The sequence below is a fragment of the Saccostrea echinata genome, unplaced genomic scaffold (assembly GCF_033153115.1).
Source record: "Saccostrea echinata isolate AGI-Se365-2 ecotype Australia unplaced genomic scaffold, CSIRO_AGI_Sech_v1 ptg000022l, whole genome shotgun sequence".
Taxonomy (NCBI): domain Eukaryota; kingdom Metazoa; phylum Mollusca; class Bivalvia; order Ostreida; family Ostreidae; genus Saccostrea; species Saccostrea echinata.
Genome location: NW_026889771.1, coordinates 10,405,293 through 10,423,453, shown reverse-complemented (window position 1 = coordinate 10,423,453; position 18,161 = coordinate 10,405,293). Strand labels below are relative to the sequence as shown.

Sequence of the window (18,161 nt, the reverse complement as noted above, 5' to 3'; positions counted from 1 at the left end):
AAAAAGATGCTCGAGTTTCTGATTGACAATATCTATGTGGTTTTTGGAGACCAGGTCTTCCAACAATCTATTGGAATTCCCATGGGAACCAGTTGCGCCCCGTTATTAGCAGACCTTTTTTGTATTCATATGAAGCAGAATTTGTCCAAAATCTTATACGTGAAAAGAAGAAAACACTTGCTGTGGCCTTCAACTCGGCATTTAGATATATCGACGACGTATTGTCAATTAACAATGGTTATTTCCATTCTTATGTCGATACTATATATCCCGGTGAGCTTGAGATAAAAGATACTACAGAGTCTTACACATCGATCTGTTTCATATCTGGATATTTTACTTGAAAAAGACGTTAATGGTAATCTAACAACCAAGCTTTATGATAAACGTGATAACTTTTCAATCGTCAACTTCCCTAACTTATGCAGCAATATACCTTCATCACCTGCATACGGGGTTTATATTTCTCAGTTGATTTGATACGCAAGAGCATGCTCTACGTATGTACAAATTCTAAAACGAGGTAAATTATTGACAAACAAGTTGATGAAACAAGAATATCAGCAGTCTCGTTTAAAGTCATCATTTCGTAAGTTCTATGGTCGATACAATGACCTTGCCAGCAAATACAATTTATTATTGAGTCAAATGCTGACTGACGTTTTTCATACTAATTGTTATGCCATTATTTACACACTGAATTGTCGACGGATTTTTCCGTTATTTCCCGATCATGACAAGGAGCACACGGGGGTGTGACCGGTCGGCAGGGGATGCTCACTCCTCCATGGCACCTGATCCCACCTCTGATGTTTTGGATGCTATTAGTAGGTTTTACTAATAAATTTATCGGTAAAATTTGTATATTCCTCACTGAGAGCATAGTAGCAACGGACCCGAAGTACAATTTGTACTTTGTAATAAATTTGTTTACATGAAAAGTTTTTACTATTTCATGGCATTTTTGCAAGGAAAAAAAAAAAGGAAAAAAGTTTTAGCTGGAATTTCCTCAAAATTTGATTCAGAAAAGGTGTACAGTATTACCAGACATCATTATATTGGCCAAAGGTTTTGCAATTGCTTGAACTCTTAAATTATACAGGGAATAAGAAAATCTATACTTATAAATTAATAAATTATGCAAATAAACTCCGAAACGAGTGCACCAGAGTTCTTACTAACTCCTTTTTGAATAAACAAGATACAAAATGATGTCCGTAAACTATTCAGATTTCATTCGCATAGTAAGTATCGTGCATTAAATTAAAAGTCTACTTTCATTTTCTATAAACAGCCATGAAATAGTAAAAACGTGAGTACGGTGGCGGTTTCGGTTGGCGGATCTAAGTTAGTGGCAATTTTTAATGAAACTGACAACAAGCAATCGTTTATTTATTTCATAAAACGTCATCACTGAATTATTCAATCAAAACTTGATGTAAATGAAATAAGTTGTGATAACCGATTAAAAAGGGAAATATGCAAATTGTTTTCGTCATTCACCGATCTTAATAGTGACTAAAACTTCTAGAACATCATATAGCATCGACCCGATGTCAAACAGAAAAAAAGAGGCGATTATAGCTTCATGAACAAAAAAAAAGAAGCTTTTGTGTGAATGGTCAATGAAATAATGGTAAATTATTTATAACACAATAAGTTGTGAATATAAAAGTATTTATATTTATATATCGAAAGACTATTAGTAGGTTTTACTAATAAATTTATCGGTAAAATTTGTATATTCCTCACTGAGAGCATAGTAGCAACGGACCCGAAGTACAATTTGTACTTTGTAATAAATTTGTTTACATGAAAAGAGAAAACTAATCAATAAGGTATTGTTCAAATACAATTAAAACAGTAAAAAATTTGTGCTTTTTTTCTAAATACAGTCTTTTGTATCAAATACTCGGCCTATTCATAGGGCGTTAAAACAAACAAAAAAATCAATTTATTATTAAAATGTGCATATTCGCTGCTTTTATCCTTGACGGAAATGAAATAAGAGCACCTGAAGTACAATATCCATAACATCCATTACAGGTTTCACAATAAACATCAATTAATGAAATTGTTATTTTTCAAGTTTTTACAAAAAGGGGGGGGGGGTTGGAACGTACATCTACTTCTGCTCCAAAGCTAAATGCGGGATTTTGAACAAAGTATTTCTTTCCTGCTGTAAGCCTGTAGGCTGTCAGTAGAAACTATAATATATATAATTGGAATTTTCTGTCGGTAGTGGTATAAATTTAATTCCCCGCGCTTGCGCGGGATTTCATCTAGTACAGTTCAAAATTACAATGCGCATGTCCTAAAAGCGATACCTTGACGAAAAGAAAACCGGGAAATTGACAGAAATATTTTTTTTTTTCATTTTTTGAAAGCATATGGTTTAAGAAACAGGCTTCAGGACCTAAAGAAATCAACATCTACGGAGAAATAATTCTGCCACAAGACCAAAATATTGTTTTGCTTCTTCTTATTGTACGCGTGCGCAGAAAAGTTGAAGAAGTTTCCGTGGTCTCAAGTCCCGAGAAATGAATGTCGGTAGACTAAAGATTTTGATAGAATCCCCAAAAAAGATCATCAGAACACATTTCTCAACTTTGCATGCTCCAACTCAATGTTGTTTACAAGTTTTATGCTTAAATACAGAAGTCGCGGGACCTTGACATTAACAATAACAATGATAGTTAGATATGACCTTTTCTCCCTGGATTTATTTTTTGCAGTCCTTCTCGCTCTACAGTGCAGTTGAATTTGTCAAAACTTCGCTATAATCGCATTTTTTTTTTTATAAATCTTTCGCTTTATGATACAAATATCGTCAAAGAAACATATGATTTTGTTTCATTATGAAACTTTAACTGACATGTTTCACATCAATTGTTAAACCATTGCTTTTATACTAATTTTGACTATTCCATTTACCCGATAAATATAAAGGAATCATTGCGTATTTGACTGGTCGATAGGGACAGTCCAACATAGACAACAATATCTGCTATTGAATAAAAAATCATTTTTAATTTTTTCTTTTTGATTGGTCATATGGACATGTCAAATGGTAACTATACAAAATCAGATACTTTATAAAGTTCATGCTAATACCCGAAACATATCACATATCTTTGTATGCCATGCACAAGCACTTTTACAGCGTATAGCCTTTAACTCGTACATGTAAAATGATCGATTTGTTGATTTCAATCAGTGCTCAAACATAAATGTATAAATTTTAACAAAAATTAAATGCATCATATAAGTTGATAAAAACTGTGAATCATCAAAAAATGACAAAACTCTGGAAAACCTTCAGTAAGTTTTATTGTACATGTTGAGTAATGAAATTTTTTTTTCTGATGAATTTTCTCTCCAAAATGATAACTAACTCAACTTGGATTAAAGTAAGCACAATGAATAACTTGGGTTGCAATATATACCGCTAAATTACATGTATATTGGAACCTGTTACTAGGAATTTCAATAATGTTCTTGGTTATCTTTATCCAACATCCAACTTTTATAACAATCTTGATTCATTTCTGTTAATTATATATTGTTCATTAATAAAAAAAAAAAAAGGTAGATTCTGAAAAAAGAACAAATACAGAAAAGTTTAACAATCTTTAAGGCCTCTACATTCACGAGTCCATATAACAACCGTTTACATGTATTGTGTATTATTATAATGGTTAAGGAACAAGAGACCCATGGATCACATAGCTCACCTGAGCATATTGGCTAGGAAAAAGCAGAAATCAGTTTAGTATTGAAAAGTTTACGGGGTTTTTTCTTCCGACAAACTTAAATTTACACTACCTCAGGATGCTTCCATATCAATATTACTAATAATTGCTTTACTGTTCTTGAGCAGAAGAATTTCCCCTATCTGTTCCTAAGTAAAACTCTGACCGCTCATTGTGCTCCAATCCTACTCACCCTAAATTTGAATCTTCACTACCTGAGGACTTTCCCAAAGCTTTGCCTTATATACTCTTTGGCTAGTCTATTCCAAGCTGTTGTCAGGTAATTCGACTATTTGAAGTCTTCAATGCGTTTTACGCAAATGCCCCTTAACCATTACACCTATATATTCCTATGTCAAACTTTGACCCACTGTTTTAATCATGCTTTGAACAAACTTGAATCTACACCACCTGAGGATACTTCTCTATTGTTATGACTAATAATGGCTTAGCTGTTCTTGAGAAGAAGATTTTTAAAGATGTTTCCTATATATTCCTATGTAAAACATTGGCCCCCTGTTGTGTCTGCGCCCAACCCCCAGGGGTCATGATTTGAACACACTTAAATCTACACTACCTGAGGATACTTCTATATTAATATGACTAATAATGGCTTCGCTGTTCTTGAGAAGAAGATTTTTAAAGATATTTCCTATGGTAAACTTGGCATCCTGTTGTGGCCAAGCCCTATCCCCAGGGGCCATGATTGAAACAAACATGAATCTACACTACCTGAGAATACTTCTATAATAATATCACCAACCATGGCTTTGCTGTTCTCGAGAAGAAGATTTTTAAAGACATCTTCTATATACATTCTTCTGATTTAATATATTTTTCTATATATTCTTATGTAAAACTTTGACCCCCTCTTGTGGCCCTGCACTAACCCCGGGGGTTATGGTACATGTATGAACAAACTTGAATCTAGAGTATGTAATGAAGTTTCACATAATTTTCATCTTTTCTTGCCCAGTGGTTTTGAGATTTTTAAAAGATGTCACCAAAGGACAGGTTTCCATAAGACTGTTTCATAATGAATTTTAAATTAATTTGTTTAGTAATGTCTAGTAATGTTTCCTCTGTTATATTTTATAATTTATTTGCCAAACCATATTAGTCACGTGACCAAGGGTTATCTAAAGGGTCCTTCTAAAAGCGTCTAAAAGAGTTATGACGATATATTACATGTAGTAGAATATTCATTGTGAAAAACCAAAGAAAGATTAACAGTATATCATCAGTTAACATAGAACAGGGTTGAAGTAACACAAAAGGCTAACTGATTTAATATTTTTTGGGGAAAAAATTTGTATTTGTAGCCATAAAAAATAAGTAAGCACATCGATTTTAAAGTATTTAATTTAGACAGACTCCTAGAAAGTGTAAAAATCTCTTAAATTGTTTTGCTATGGCTAATGGGATTTTGGAATAAAAATTCATCGTGCATTCAAAATTGATTCTGAAAGTGTACACTATGCACTATAATAAACAGGCAGTTATACATTATTTACATGTATATAATGCATAAAGACTTATAATTATAAAAATAGCAACTCCCATACACTTGTTTTATATTAAATTTTATTTATAGAAATTGAATGCAAGATTTGTCTATTATCAAACCTCATTTTTATATACTATAGTAAATTTTTTTTATTCTAAAGATAAATCCTTTGAATCCATGTCTGTGCCCATTTTCGAGTGGAATGTATCTTCAGAATGTTTTGAAACCGCAGGTACCAAATTGTGTACATCAACCAATAGTTCTTGATCATACTTTGCACTTACAATTCTAACCAGTGATTGGGGGTAAATAGCAAGTGTCATTGAAAGATACTAGTATCTACAGACATCTCATGAAGATACATGGCATGATTGAATTTTTGCTCTCAACAGACCAGCATTATCTTAGTTTATATTTAGTCTAAGAGGTTCTGTTTGTTTTATTTGGAGGCAGCTTTTTAAACCATTACTTTGTTTGGCTAAATTATATACCGACTCTTAAAAAACGTTCAATAGTTCCATCAACTACGTACTCTTATACAAAATCTAGAGGGTGTCAGAATGTTTTCATTTAAGTACGTTACTACTGTGTCCCAGGGATGACCATTCAGACATCTGAGGTGCTCCCCCAGTCGCAGATTACGAAAGTCTTTGCAACACTAAATATATACGCTTTGGATTGCACATCTTCAATATCCAGGTGTAAAATGTACAGAAAATTTCTTTCTTGCGAATTCACTACCAAGGAGAGATAAACAGGTTATGATAGGGACTTTCAGCAATTCTTTTTTCAAAACTACAACTGACTCAGTCATTAATAAGGCCATTGGTCATATGAGCAATATCTTTAAGACCGATCGAGGAACAAACTACAAGATCATCAATAACATCTTGTAAAATTCAAATTCATATTAAGTTGAAAAGAGCCAGCTACTGATTGCATATCGTTTTGGTAGCAGAAAACACTGGTCATATGAGCAATAACTTTTAGACTGATCGAGGAACAAACTATAAGATCATCAATAACATCTTGTAAAATTCAAATTCATATTAAGAGGGCTGGGTGATTGTGGCCATTTTCAGACTATATTGATCTCCTTTAGAAGAAGAGCTCCATATAAAGATATACAAAAATGATCAATTTTTAAAATTAAAGTGTATGAAATTTTTGTTTGCCAAATGATAGTTAACAGCTTAAGATATCATATCTAAAAAATTAAGTTATATCTGATGGTTAATATGTTGACCCCCCAGCCTCCTTAAGTTGAAAAGAGCCAGCTACTGATTGCATATAGTTTTGGTAACAGAAAACACTGGTCACATGGGCAATAGCTTTTAGACTGATCGAGGAACAAACTACAACATCATCAACAACATCTTGTAAAATTCAAATTTACATGAAGTTGAAAAGAGCCGTCTACTGATTGCATTTGGTTTTGGTAACAGAAAAAAGACGTACGTTAAATCTGTGATGCGGCAACATACCCAAATCAAGAAACTGGCTTAGATTTTCATTAAACAGTTATTTTGTTTACTGTGAAACAATAAGTCTGAGCTTATCTTTACACACATGTACTGCGACTACCGTCTCCAATGTCAAAGTTGTGGTTTTCTTCTCAGACAGACACATGCATTTTATAAAAAATGATAAAATTTCTTTTCATGTTTGACATCATAACGCATAGTATGCTTATATAACAAGAAGTCTGTAAGCCAATGCTTACTAGTAATACCCCCGCTCTGAGCTGTCATGAATCTCACTATATGATATGCTTAAACAAAGATTGTGCTAAAATTTCAAGCAACTGCAATCAATATTTGCTGAGAAAACTGCAACGGAAATTTTGGTACAGACAGACACACAGATAAACAGTAAGTTGACATTGGATTCATACAAAAATGAATCCCACCATATGCCTTAACAAAGAGTGTGCCAAAAGCATCAAGCATCTATTATGAGTAGTTGCCGAGAAAAGTGTGACTAAAAATTGGTTACGGACAGACACACAGCTAGACAGACTGACAGACAGACAGATACACAAGGGTAAATCAGTTTACCGCCCTCTCCTTTGGAGGGGGGGTATAACTAAACTGTTTCATTAATTGGACCATGTTATGAATATGTATCAATCACTTAAAATGTTTGAATGAATTAACCACAACTCAACAAATTGCAAAATTAGCAAAGTCATTAGTATCTTAGTGCGTGTTGCATTGAGAACCACAACCATATTCCAGTATAATGTTCCTGTACATATAAATAATCAATTTTTAAAATAGGGTTTTGGTTCTAAATGCAACACATGGTGTACTAGAAGGTTAAACAACATAACCCTCCAACATTTTTCCCATATACTCAATGTTAAAGTGGTTGAGGGTACCATACTTTCATCATTTATTCCAATATCATTCTATTTTTTTCTCGCAAAAATATATACAGCACAAAATTAGACATGTTAAAAATAATGAAATAAGTTTAAAATTGTGGACAATCCAATTTCATTTTTCTCAAAAAACATGGGCCAAAAACAGCCTTATGGAAACCTCTTCTTTTCACGAATTCTTGTTGTCTCTCCTTGAAAGAGGGCGTCGCACTTCCTGTGAACTAAATTTAAATCCCCTTCATCCAAGGATGCTTTGTGGCAAGTATGGTTGAAATTGGCCCAGTGAATCTGGAGAAGAAGATGGAAATGTGAAAAGTTAACAATGACAATGCCGACAGACAAATTTTGATCAGAAAAGCTCACTTTAGCCTTCGGCTCAGGTGAGCTAAAATGGAATGAAACGAAATCTTCTCAGTCTAGTATATAGAATGCTTTAAAAAAACTTATACATATACATACTTCAAAATTTATCACGTGATAAAATACAAAAACTTTTTAAAGCAATTTTGGTCTATTAATTAAACAAGAGGCCCACTAAGGGCCTTAACGGTCACCTGAGTATAATACAACAATTTTGAGGATCCACTGAGTATAACATGAACTGAAATGTGAAGCTTTATTGCCCAAAAGCAAGAAAAATAGGGTGATCAGGATCAACAGAATAATTAGTCTAGTATTCATTAACAGTTCATAAATTAAGGTTCTAATGTGTTCCCCATTTATCATTATCACCATACAGTGTATTACCAAACTATAAGTGCTTCTGTACTATTTCAATCCCTTGTTAAAATCTCTAACACTGGCCTTTCTTGGTCTTTGATGAACATTTCATAAAATATTTTTCTATCATTTTTATTTATCTATTACTTACAAGTCTACCCGATCATTAAAACTATGAAAGTACTTTCTGTACTATACAATAAAAATTCTTGTATAATTCTCTTATTCTATTAATCTTTCAAGTACATTATTTACAGTGATTAATTATCAAAAGTAAATGACATGGGGGAATAACTCCTCTCAGTAGAATACAAAAATTTATAGAGCCCTGGCCAGGACCAGAACACTTGACCAAATGGTCCAGATGTTCAAAAATCTGGTAAAATACCCTTCCTTATTAAAACTTTTACTCTTTTTGCCTCCAATATGTCAAAGTGCAGAGAAGATTTTTAAAGAAATAATGCATTTTTACTACAGATTCACTATATTATCAGTAGAGCCCCCCCCCCCCCCCCTCCCCACTGAGAAACACCAGAGCCTCTGACACCGGGACCTGAAGCTTGCTCATCATAACTAATCACTTTATTTAACACTAAGGTATTAGACAGGATTATTTAATAGAATTAATGCAAATTTCACTATATTATCAAGAGTCCCACCCTTACACCAGCACATCTGACCCAGGGGTCATGAAATTCACTACTCTGGAAGAAGCACTCTTCCTCATCATCTATACACATAGCTTCTTTGCTTTTTAACCAGAAGCAGAAAACAATATTTTAAAAGAAATTTTGCATTTTCACTATATAATCAATAATCAATAGAGCCTCTCCCCCCCCCCCCCCCTTTTCACCAGAACCCTTGACCCTGGAGCCATGAATTTCACAATTTTGGAAGAGGCATTCTTGCGTATCATAACAATGTACTTAGTTTGTTTAAATAATACCCAGGGACAGAGAAGAAGATTTTCAAAGAAATAATTCACCTTTACTATAGGATCTATATAGCCCTGCCCTAGCACTAGAACCCCTGTCCCTGGGGCCATGAATTTCACAATTTTGGAAGAGGCATCCTTGCTTATCATAACAATGTACTTCCACCAAGGAGTAGAGTAGAAGATTTTTTTAAAGAATTAATGCATTTTCACTATGTAATCAATAGAGCCCTGCCCTAACAACAGAACCCCTGATCCAGGGGCCATGAAATTCACAATTTTGGAAGAGGCATTATTGTTTATCATAACTATGTATTTAATTTGTTTAAATAATACCCAGGAGTAGAGAAAAAGATTTTCAAAGAAATAATGCACTTTCACTATATGATCTATATAGCCCTGCCCTAGCACCAGAACTCCTGACCCTTGGGCTATGAATTTCAGAATTTTGGTAGAGTCACCCTTGCTTATCATAACTACATGTATGTATTTAATTTGTTTTAATAATACCGAGGAGTAGTGAAGAAGATTTTCAAAGAAATATTGCACTTTCAATATATGATCTATATAACCCCGCCCTAGCACCAAAACCCCCGACCCTTGGGCTATGAATTTCACAATTATGTGAAATGTATTAGAATTAGGTAGAGGGCTCAATGCTTACTACAATCTTGCCAACAGTTTGACTGCTTGATATCCAGGAGTAAAGAAGATTTTTAAAGATTGCATTAATTTTGGTGGTTTTAGCCCCACCCCTAAGGCCCCAGGGGGGCAGGGACCATGAAATTCACAAATTTTTGTTCCTCTTTAGACATAAATGCCATATGCTAAAATTGGCTGAAATTGGTTCAGCGGTTTCAGAGAAGAAGCTGAAAATGTTCAAATGTTAACACACGACGGACGACGGACAATGACGGACGAAAACAGATAGCAATAGGTCACCTGAATGACTCAGGTGACCTAAAAAACTACTAAAAAGACTTACGAAAATGAACACATTTTACTTGCTTTAATGTACAGAAAACGGACCGACTTTAACTTCTACTGGAACTGAAGAACTTCTGTAAAGATAAAGACGCTGAACATAATACACAATACACAAATGTAAAATCTCAATACAGGATCAAGATGTTTTATTTCAACGTATAATAATGTAAAATACTAAAAAAAAAAAATCAAATTCACAAGTCACTTTGTCATCAAAACAATTATAAACAATGATGAACATTTTCATAAAATATCTTTTTAATAAAATTGATGCTTTATGGGTAATAAGGAAATAAATTTGCTTAGTAATATTTTAGATCATCAAAAACAAGTAATGTGGAAACATTACAAACTGTTAATAAATTTATTGGTTTAGTTTCTTGCAAATCAAATTGTCTTCACATGAAAGTCTCACTTGGTACTTTTATTAAAATTAAACTCAGATAACTATGCTGACATGTATTAAGATTTAAATATTATCATAAATAATGATAAATCATTAAAACGATATGTATTTTAAAACATCATTAATACAACAGACTCATAAATTTCTGTTTACTAGTATACGTACATAATTACAAACTTTGGAGGTAAATAGAGACATGTTCAACAGCTCAAACGCTCGCAAACATTTCTGTTTGAGGTATAAGCAGTTTTGGCGAGCACTCGCGAACGTTCGCTCTGTTGAACAGGCCTCTGGTTTGTTTACTATATTTATAAAATATTAAGAGATGTAACTTTACCTTTTTATGCAGCAATGTTTGAGAGAAGCAACTCAGGTGTGCATGCATATTTAATGCTAAATGTCCCATTATTCACAATACCTAACATACATGCATGTTTTTGATCAATACTAACCTTCTTTTGTATATTGGGAGAGCTTTGTCTGACGCACGGAGCATTATAACATAGGTTTCTCCTCTATATATAGTGCTGACACATTTTATTGCAATCTTTCCATCCTGTTCAGTTTGAACTAATTTAAATTTTTCTGCTCCGTTGTTGGAAACACTTTGGATGTCAAATGCTATCTCGCCGTTTATACCAATGTCGTGATCTGAGGCCAAAATCTATAGAAAATATTTTCAGTAGTGTCTCAAAAGGTGGTGTCACACATTCTTTAGATTTTAATAAAAAATGGACATTATATCATTTTTAACCAGCATACATTAAGAAATTCTTATAAATATTCCAATACATTTTTTTTATCCATCAAAGGGAAGTAGTGTAAGATCAAACCCTTTGATTTGATGAATAATACCGGAGATTTCAAGTTTGATATTGAGGTAAGCTTTGCACATTTTTTTGAAACATGGAGATAACGAACCGTAATCAAGCTCAAAAGTCCAAATAAACAATACAAATTGGGAGCAGCGCAAACAGGGACCTCTTAAAACATCAGAGGTGGTATCAGGTGTTGACCGGTCACACATGCCTTGTGCTCCTTATGATCGGGCAAACGGTAAATTCCGTAGACAATTCAGTGTTTAAATGATGACTAACAATTAGTTTGAAAAAGTCAGTCAGCATTTGACTTAATGATAGATTGTATTAGCTGGCAAGGTCATTGTATCGACCATAGAACTTGCGATATGATGACTTCAAACGAGACTATTGATATTTTTGTTTCATCAACTTGTTTGTCAATAGCTTCCTCGTTTTATAAATTGTTCGTACGTAGAGCATGCTCTTCCGTATCGAATCTACATAAACCACATATGCAGGTGACAAGGGTATTCCGTGGGAATTCTGACAGATTGTTGGAAGACCTGATCTCCAAAAAATACATAGACATTGTCAATCAGAAACTCAAACATCTTTTCAATATAAACTTTAGAGTACTTGTGTGTGCATTGAGAATGATTTTTAGCAAAATAATTTTGTAAATAACCAATGACAAGGTAAGTTTCATTTGTTTTGAAAAAGCAGCTGTCTATGATGTCAAAAAGCTTGGATCCCATTTTACAAAAGAACTTATGAATAAGACCAAAAAAGGTTATTATGCAAATAAATTTCTTTTTCACACTTATTTGAAAATTGGTTTTAATCTTTCTAAAGAGAACTTAGATATTCTTATGCAGGCAATTTTTAACTGAAAAAATTAGTTTTGCAAGATTTTACAATCAACTTAAGTTTTTGGTCTTAGTCGTAATTTAAAGTTTAAAAATTTATTTAAATTCTTTATTTAGCTTACTTAGGCATTGATTCGAGATTTTTTTTGCTGTAAGATGGGAAATGAATGATGTCAAAAGGTCATCACACACAGTCCATGTTTTATGTCCTGTTTACAAAATTGTATAGATTTTTTGAGATCGATCAATGTTCATTGTTTTCCTCTTTTTTTGTTTTCCTCTTTTTTTTATACAAGAAGGATATCTTCCGATGTAACTGAAGTACTTTGTCTAGATCATGTATTCTTATATTTTACGTGTCTGTTTAGTCTATTTGTGCACCATGTTTAATAAGAATGAAACCAAATCTATGAGAGGAGAAGCATTTTGCAAGAATTCCGCACATTTTTCCTTTCTTAGGTGACCTTTGCAATTTTGTTCATTTAAATGTAAACACCGCTTTTAAATTCTTTTTATCTATTTAGAAAGACTTAAATATTGAGTTTTTTATAGCCATGGAAAAGTATGTGATTTTAGGTATCTACATAAGGAATTCTCTGGAAAAGCATCTTTGAAAAAAGATGAAAGTTGACTTTCTGATTCATTTCCATAAGCAACTCAATAATAACGTTTAAGTCAGTAAAATTTGTGATTTTTAAAAAAGCATATCTTTCAAAATTCAAAAATGATCTTTGTAACCTCTTCATACCTGTAAGAGCAATTGATTTTTCATCGAATAGTCTCCCTCCAGTATATTAACAAAATATAATGGTGCAGTAAATATTGGTGCATAGATATTTGATTCACAGCTGTTGTTTGAATAAGGTGAATCTGTAATGATTACAATCACCGTGCCCTGTCCAAGCAATGGCGGAATACCTTCGTCAGTTGCAATGATTTGTAACTATTAAATATAAAAACATTATCAAATTACCTCTTATAGTTGAACAGTTACAAGGTTAAGGCAATTTAGTTTTCTTTCTAAACAACATTTTAATTTATATTGGTCATAAAACTGCAATACAAAGATCTTATTACCTTGAATTGATTGAAACCAGTTCCTCTTATCGTCTGCTTGAGAGAAATCTGACCAGAGTCTGGACTAATGTAGAAGTAGTTCTTCGCAATTGTATCACCTTTTAGACTGAACTTGAATTGGTTGTTTGGTGCCTGAAAGAAAGAATTAAATTAAGAAATGTCGCTTTTTGCCTCTCTTGAAAATATGATATCTTAATGCGATAACAAAAATGCAAAAAATGGCATTTTATTGAAGTCAGAAATACAATGATATCTAATGAAAACTATCATAATACTATTAGGAATACTGATGTTAATTTGAACATTTCTTATCTGTATTTGAATAAAAGCTACATTTACACACCTGTGGGTCACTGTCTGTGGCTGTTACTGTTACAATTTCACTTCCAACAGGGAAATTCTCTATAATAGTCTGGCTGTATGTAGCAGGATTAAACTGGGGTGCAGCAAGGTTTCTATTTACAGTAATGTCTACTGTTGCTGTGGCAGTTTTCTTTGGTGAGCCCCCATCTTCTGCCAATAATCTCAACTGTAAAAAAAGTGTCCTTTATTGGCATTTATTATTAAATAAGGGATCAAAGTCCATAGTCAACAAATTCCACAAGAGGATACAAAAGCCTGTCTCTGAAAATTTTTCACATTTTCTGTAAAATTTGAAATGGAAATGAAAAAGAAAGCCCTCTACTTTAGAAAAAAAAAGTTTTGGCTTCCTACCTTGTAAGTATTAGCAGTGCCTGCTGCCAAATTGGCTGCATTCTGAACCCGAATGTTGGATCCATCCAGTCTGAATAGACTCGCTGCTGAATCATCTCCAATCACTGTCACTGTGACGACATTGAAGGGGCTCTACACAAAGAACAATTATTAAACACATGTTAAAATACCACAACCTCATGTGAAAGTTTAAGTTTGTTGTAACAAAATTTGTGACACTAAGACTTAAAAAAAATAACAAACTTGGCCAACAATTTTGTAGCATACATAATTTTTGTCATTCATCATGTGTTACTTACCACTGTATCAGCATCAGTGGTTGCTACATTAACTCTAGGTATGGCAGAGTTGTCCTGGACAGACCTTGTTATACTGGATCTGTATGGTGTGTTTAGGAACACTGGAGGCTGAGAATTCCTGTTGACTTGAATGGTCACTGTGGCAGTGTTTGTTCCAGTTAACGATGGGGTACCATTGTCTCTTACACTCACAGTAAACTGTCCAATGCAAAAAAAGTAAACCACATGAAATACTGAAAAAAAGTGAGGTGTCTTCAATTTTATTGGTTGTATCAACTTGTGCTCTAAGCAAAAAGTCTGATTTTTTCATGGATATAGATTACATCTACAATGATTTGTCTTAGAATAAAGCTGTTTTGACACTATTTTTTTTTTAAATAGGATTTTCACTCACAGTGTAGGTTTGTGTGTCCGCAGCATCATCTCTTAGATCTTTGTATAGGGAGATAACTCCTGTACCAGGATTAACTTGGAAATACTGTAGACCTAAAGCATTTCCAGTGAGGGTGTAGGTAGGTACATTATTTGGTGCCTGAATAAAAAGATTGGTAATTGAAATAGTCAGAGAGAATACCAACAGATGTAACACTGTTATTTGTTTCAAAAGATAAGTAGAAGACATTATACCAGAAAAAAATTTATACTTTTAGAATTAAATTTATGTCTCTCATTGGTTCTGCATCAAAAAATTTACTCTCACATTATTCAACAAAACACCAATAGCAAAGACTAAATGTACTTGCTGTTGTATCTGCATCAGTAGATGTCACTTGTAGTATGCTGGCCCCTAAAGTCTGAGTTTCAGGAATTGTTTGTTGATACTGAGTAGGAATGAAACTTGGATTAAACAGGTTCCTTACAATATTTACCAGGAGTACACCCGTGGACGATCGTCGAGGTGTTCCGAAGTCCCTCACACGCAATCGAACCTATTGATAATTACAACAAAAAACTCATTATCCCTCCGAAATCATTCTATGTTGCATGGTAAATGTCATTTTGTACAACATCTTTCAGGTGTCACCTTTTAATTGTTTACACGTATATGCCAAACTTTCTACTTCCATCAATTTGTGGATTCAAAGTAAAATTTTTTGATGACACCTCAGTGCAATAAATGCATCATACAGCATCTCGCTGGAAAAACTTAATTGCTTGAAACAGTTTTTAATTTCGTTTTACCCTATACTGCTCTGATGGATCATTAGTCAGTGCTGTCGTGGTAAAAATTCTTTCCGTCTGATCAACGGTAAACAATCCAGTGGCTGCATCATCTCCAACAATATCATACTCCCGACGCTGGAAATCATTCTAGCAATATACAGAAAAAATATAGTTTAAAAAATGAGTCTCATTTCTACATTTTATGCATAAGAAATAGTGAAACAAAAGCATTTTAACATTCTTACCCCCCCCCCCCCAATTCTCTGCATATGAACTTACAACAGTGTCAGCATCAGTTGAATTAACAGTGTAAACAGTTGAACCCTGTGCAGTATCTGCTCGGATTGTTACGCTGTTTGGCAGGTTGCCAAATAAGGGGTCAAAATCATTTCTTTGGACAGTGATGGTAAGAGGAATTTCTGGACTGGTTCTCCGAGGAAAACCCGAGTCTGCAGCTTGGACTCGGAACTATAAATAGAGAACGGACAGTAAAGTAGTAATCATGATACAGGATTATCCACTCCAAAACAAGGAAACAATGAATAAATTATCATTCAAATATTTCTCACATCATTTATGAAATAAACACCAAATAAATGGCAACAGTAAAGAATAAATAAAAACTCTTTTTTGTTTCTATTCAAATGATCGAATGAAATTGGAAAGGAAATAAAACAGGAATGTGGTGAGATTGAAATATTACAGTATAAGTCTTTGTTTCTTCTGTCGTCAGGTCCTTTCTAATGCTAACATCTCCTGTGGTAGGATTGATTAAAAACCTCTCAGAAGGTGTAGCTGCAGTGAAATAGTACTGAACTACATTGTTTGGACTCTGAAAATGAAATACATATATGTTACATTTATATTTAATATCTTTACCAAAACCCTCAACGGCTTTTAGAAAATCAAACTTTATCTGGTCACATCCGACTTCAGTAGAATTGAAAAAAATATAATTTCTGAATATCTCACTGGACTAAAATGTACAAATTTGATGGCATGAAGTAGCCAAATCCTAAATCTAACAATGATAGAGCAATTACTTAGATGAATTCACGAGTTAAGAAATGTTATTATTATATAAATTAGATTGAATTATATAAAATTTGATAACTGGTAATAGTGAGAAAAATCTATAAAAGGAATTTTTAAAATATCCACAATAAGTAGAAAATAGGACAGACTAATGGTATAAAAAAATTTGAAAAGTTATTTGTTCAAAAATTTAAAAAAATTGTTTTAAAAAATTGTATATTTGTTCTATATAGCTAAGAATGACTATAAATAAATACTCTTTTAAAATGGTTAGAATAAAAAAAACTTTGCTGCCACGTTTTTGGTCTATTTCATACAGATTTAACTGTACAAGTATTCTGAATATAATATACAGGAAAAGTATTTTAGACTTCATACTTACTGCAAAATCTGAATCTGTAGCAGCAAGTCTACCAAATGAAAATCCTATAGCTCTGTCTTCTCTGACAGTCATGGAATAGCTACTTTGTACAAAACGTGGAGCCTCAAAGTTTCTTTGCACAGTGAGAGTCAAAGTACTGACAGCTTCTTTACTTGGGCTGCCACCATCCTGTACTCGCACCCTCAACTGTAAAACAAATACAGGTACTTAACTTACACTACACTGGTAGGTGGACTTGTGCTTGTAAAAGTTAATTAATGAAATAAAATAAAAAATAATAAATAGCATGGGAATAAAGTATTACCGTGTACAGGGTTGTGGTTCCTTGGAAAACTGACTGCTGCAGAGTGATTGCCCCTGAGTTAGGATTTATGGCAAATACACTTCGAGAATCTCCATCCCCTGTTAGAGAGTATGTTAGCTGTCCAAACACACCCTAAAATTAACAAAAATGATGAATTCAAATTATATGTTTTCTAAAATCAATATTCAAATAAAGTCGAGAAAAAAATGTGCTGCTACGATTAAGGCTCATTGATACTCTAAAATCAATATTCAAATAAAGTCGAGAAAAAAATGTGCTGCTACGATTAAGGCTCATTGATACTCTAAGAGAGATAACTCTTCATAGGATAATTGTAAATTTGTCAATTTTTTTTTTTTTTGAAAACCAGTTTTGCTTAGCAAACTGTTAAAATTGTCTGCATTTTATTTTGGCAAGTTTTAAAGCAACATTTTATTTCAGTGAACAAAGGGGTCATGAACCTTAAACTGAGTTAAAGACCGGTTCATATTTCCTAAATAGAGTGAATGTGGTCACTTACAGGGTCAGGGTCTGTTGCAGCAACTGTGTAGACTGTAGCTCCCACTGAAGTATTGTGATTGATCAGGCTTTCTCTGGGTAGATTGGTGAACACTGGAGCATTGGTGTTTCGAATCACTGTCACTCTTACACTGGCTGGGAGTGTTGCCTGAAGACCACCACCGTCCACTGCATTTACATTGAACTACAAAACAGATCAATTTAACTGTGATAAATATCTCTAGGAATAATTAACAGGAGGTATACATGTATTCTCAACTTTAATCATTGGTAAAAAATATCTAGAATTTTATGGTACTGCTGCACATACAC

General features: G+C 33.4%; 1 protein-coding gene across 1 annotated transcript in view; it reads right to left on the bottom strand.

Moving 5' to 3' along the window:
• Nucleotides 1-13,097: 13,097 nt before the first annotated feature.
• The window catches only part of LOC133190703 (protocadherin Fat 4-like), a 30,447-nt gene continuing 25,383 nt past the window's right edge, over nucleotides 13,098-18,161 (bottom strand). The window contains exons 29-41 of the mRNA XM_061326390.1: nucleotides 17,851-18,033; nucleotides 17,331-17,462; nucleotides 17,027-17,212; nucleotides 16,313-16,585; nucleotides 15,889-16,077; nucleotides 15,628-15,756; nucleotides 15,189-15,374; nucleotides 14,840-14,977; nucleotides 14,446-14,643; nucleotides 14,147-14,278; nucleotides 13,776-13,961; nucleotides 13,433-13,564; nucleotides 13,098-13,298 (exon numbers count right to left, since the gene is read on the bottom strand). Coding sequence (XP_061182374.1) covers nucleotides 13,098-13,298; nucleotides 13,433-13,564; nucleotides 13,776-13,961; nucleotides 14,147-14,278; nucleotides 14,446-14,643; nucleotides 14,840-14,977; nucleotides 15,189-15,374; nucleotides 15,628-15,756; nucleotides 15,889-16,077; nucleotides 16,313-16,585; nucleotides 17,027-17,212; nucleotides 17,331-17,462; nucleotides 17,851-18,033 — 2,265 coding nt within the window. The remainder of the gene's footprint in view (nucleotides 13,299-13,432; nucleotides 13,565-13,775; nucleotides 13,962-14,146; nucleotides 14,279-14,445; nucleotides 14,644-14,839; nucleotides 14,978-15,188; nucleotides 15,375-15,627; nucleotides 15,757-15,888; nucleotides 16,078-16,312; nucleotides 16,586-17,026; nucleotides 17,213-17,330; nucleotides 17,463-17,850; nucleotides 18,034-18,161) is intronic.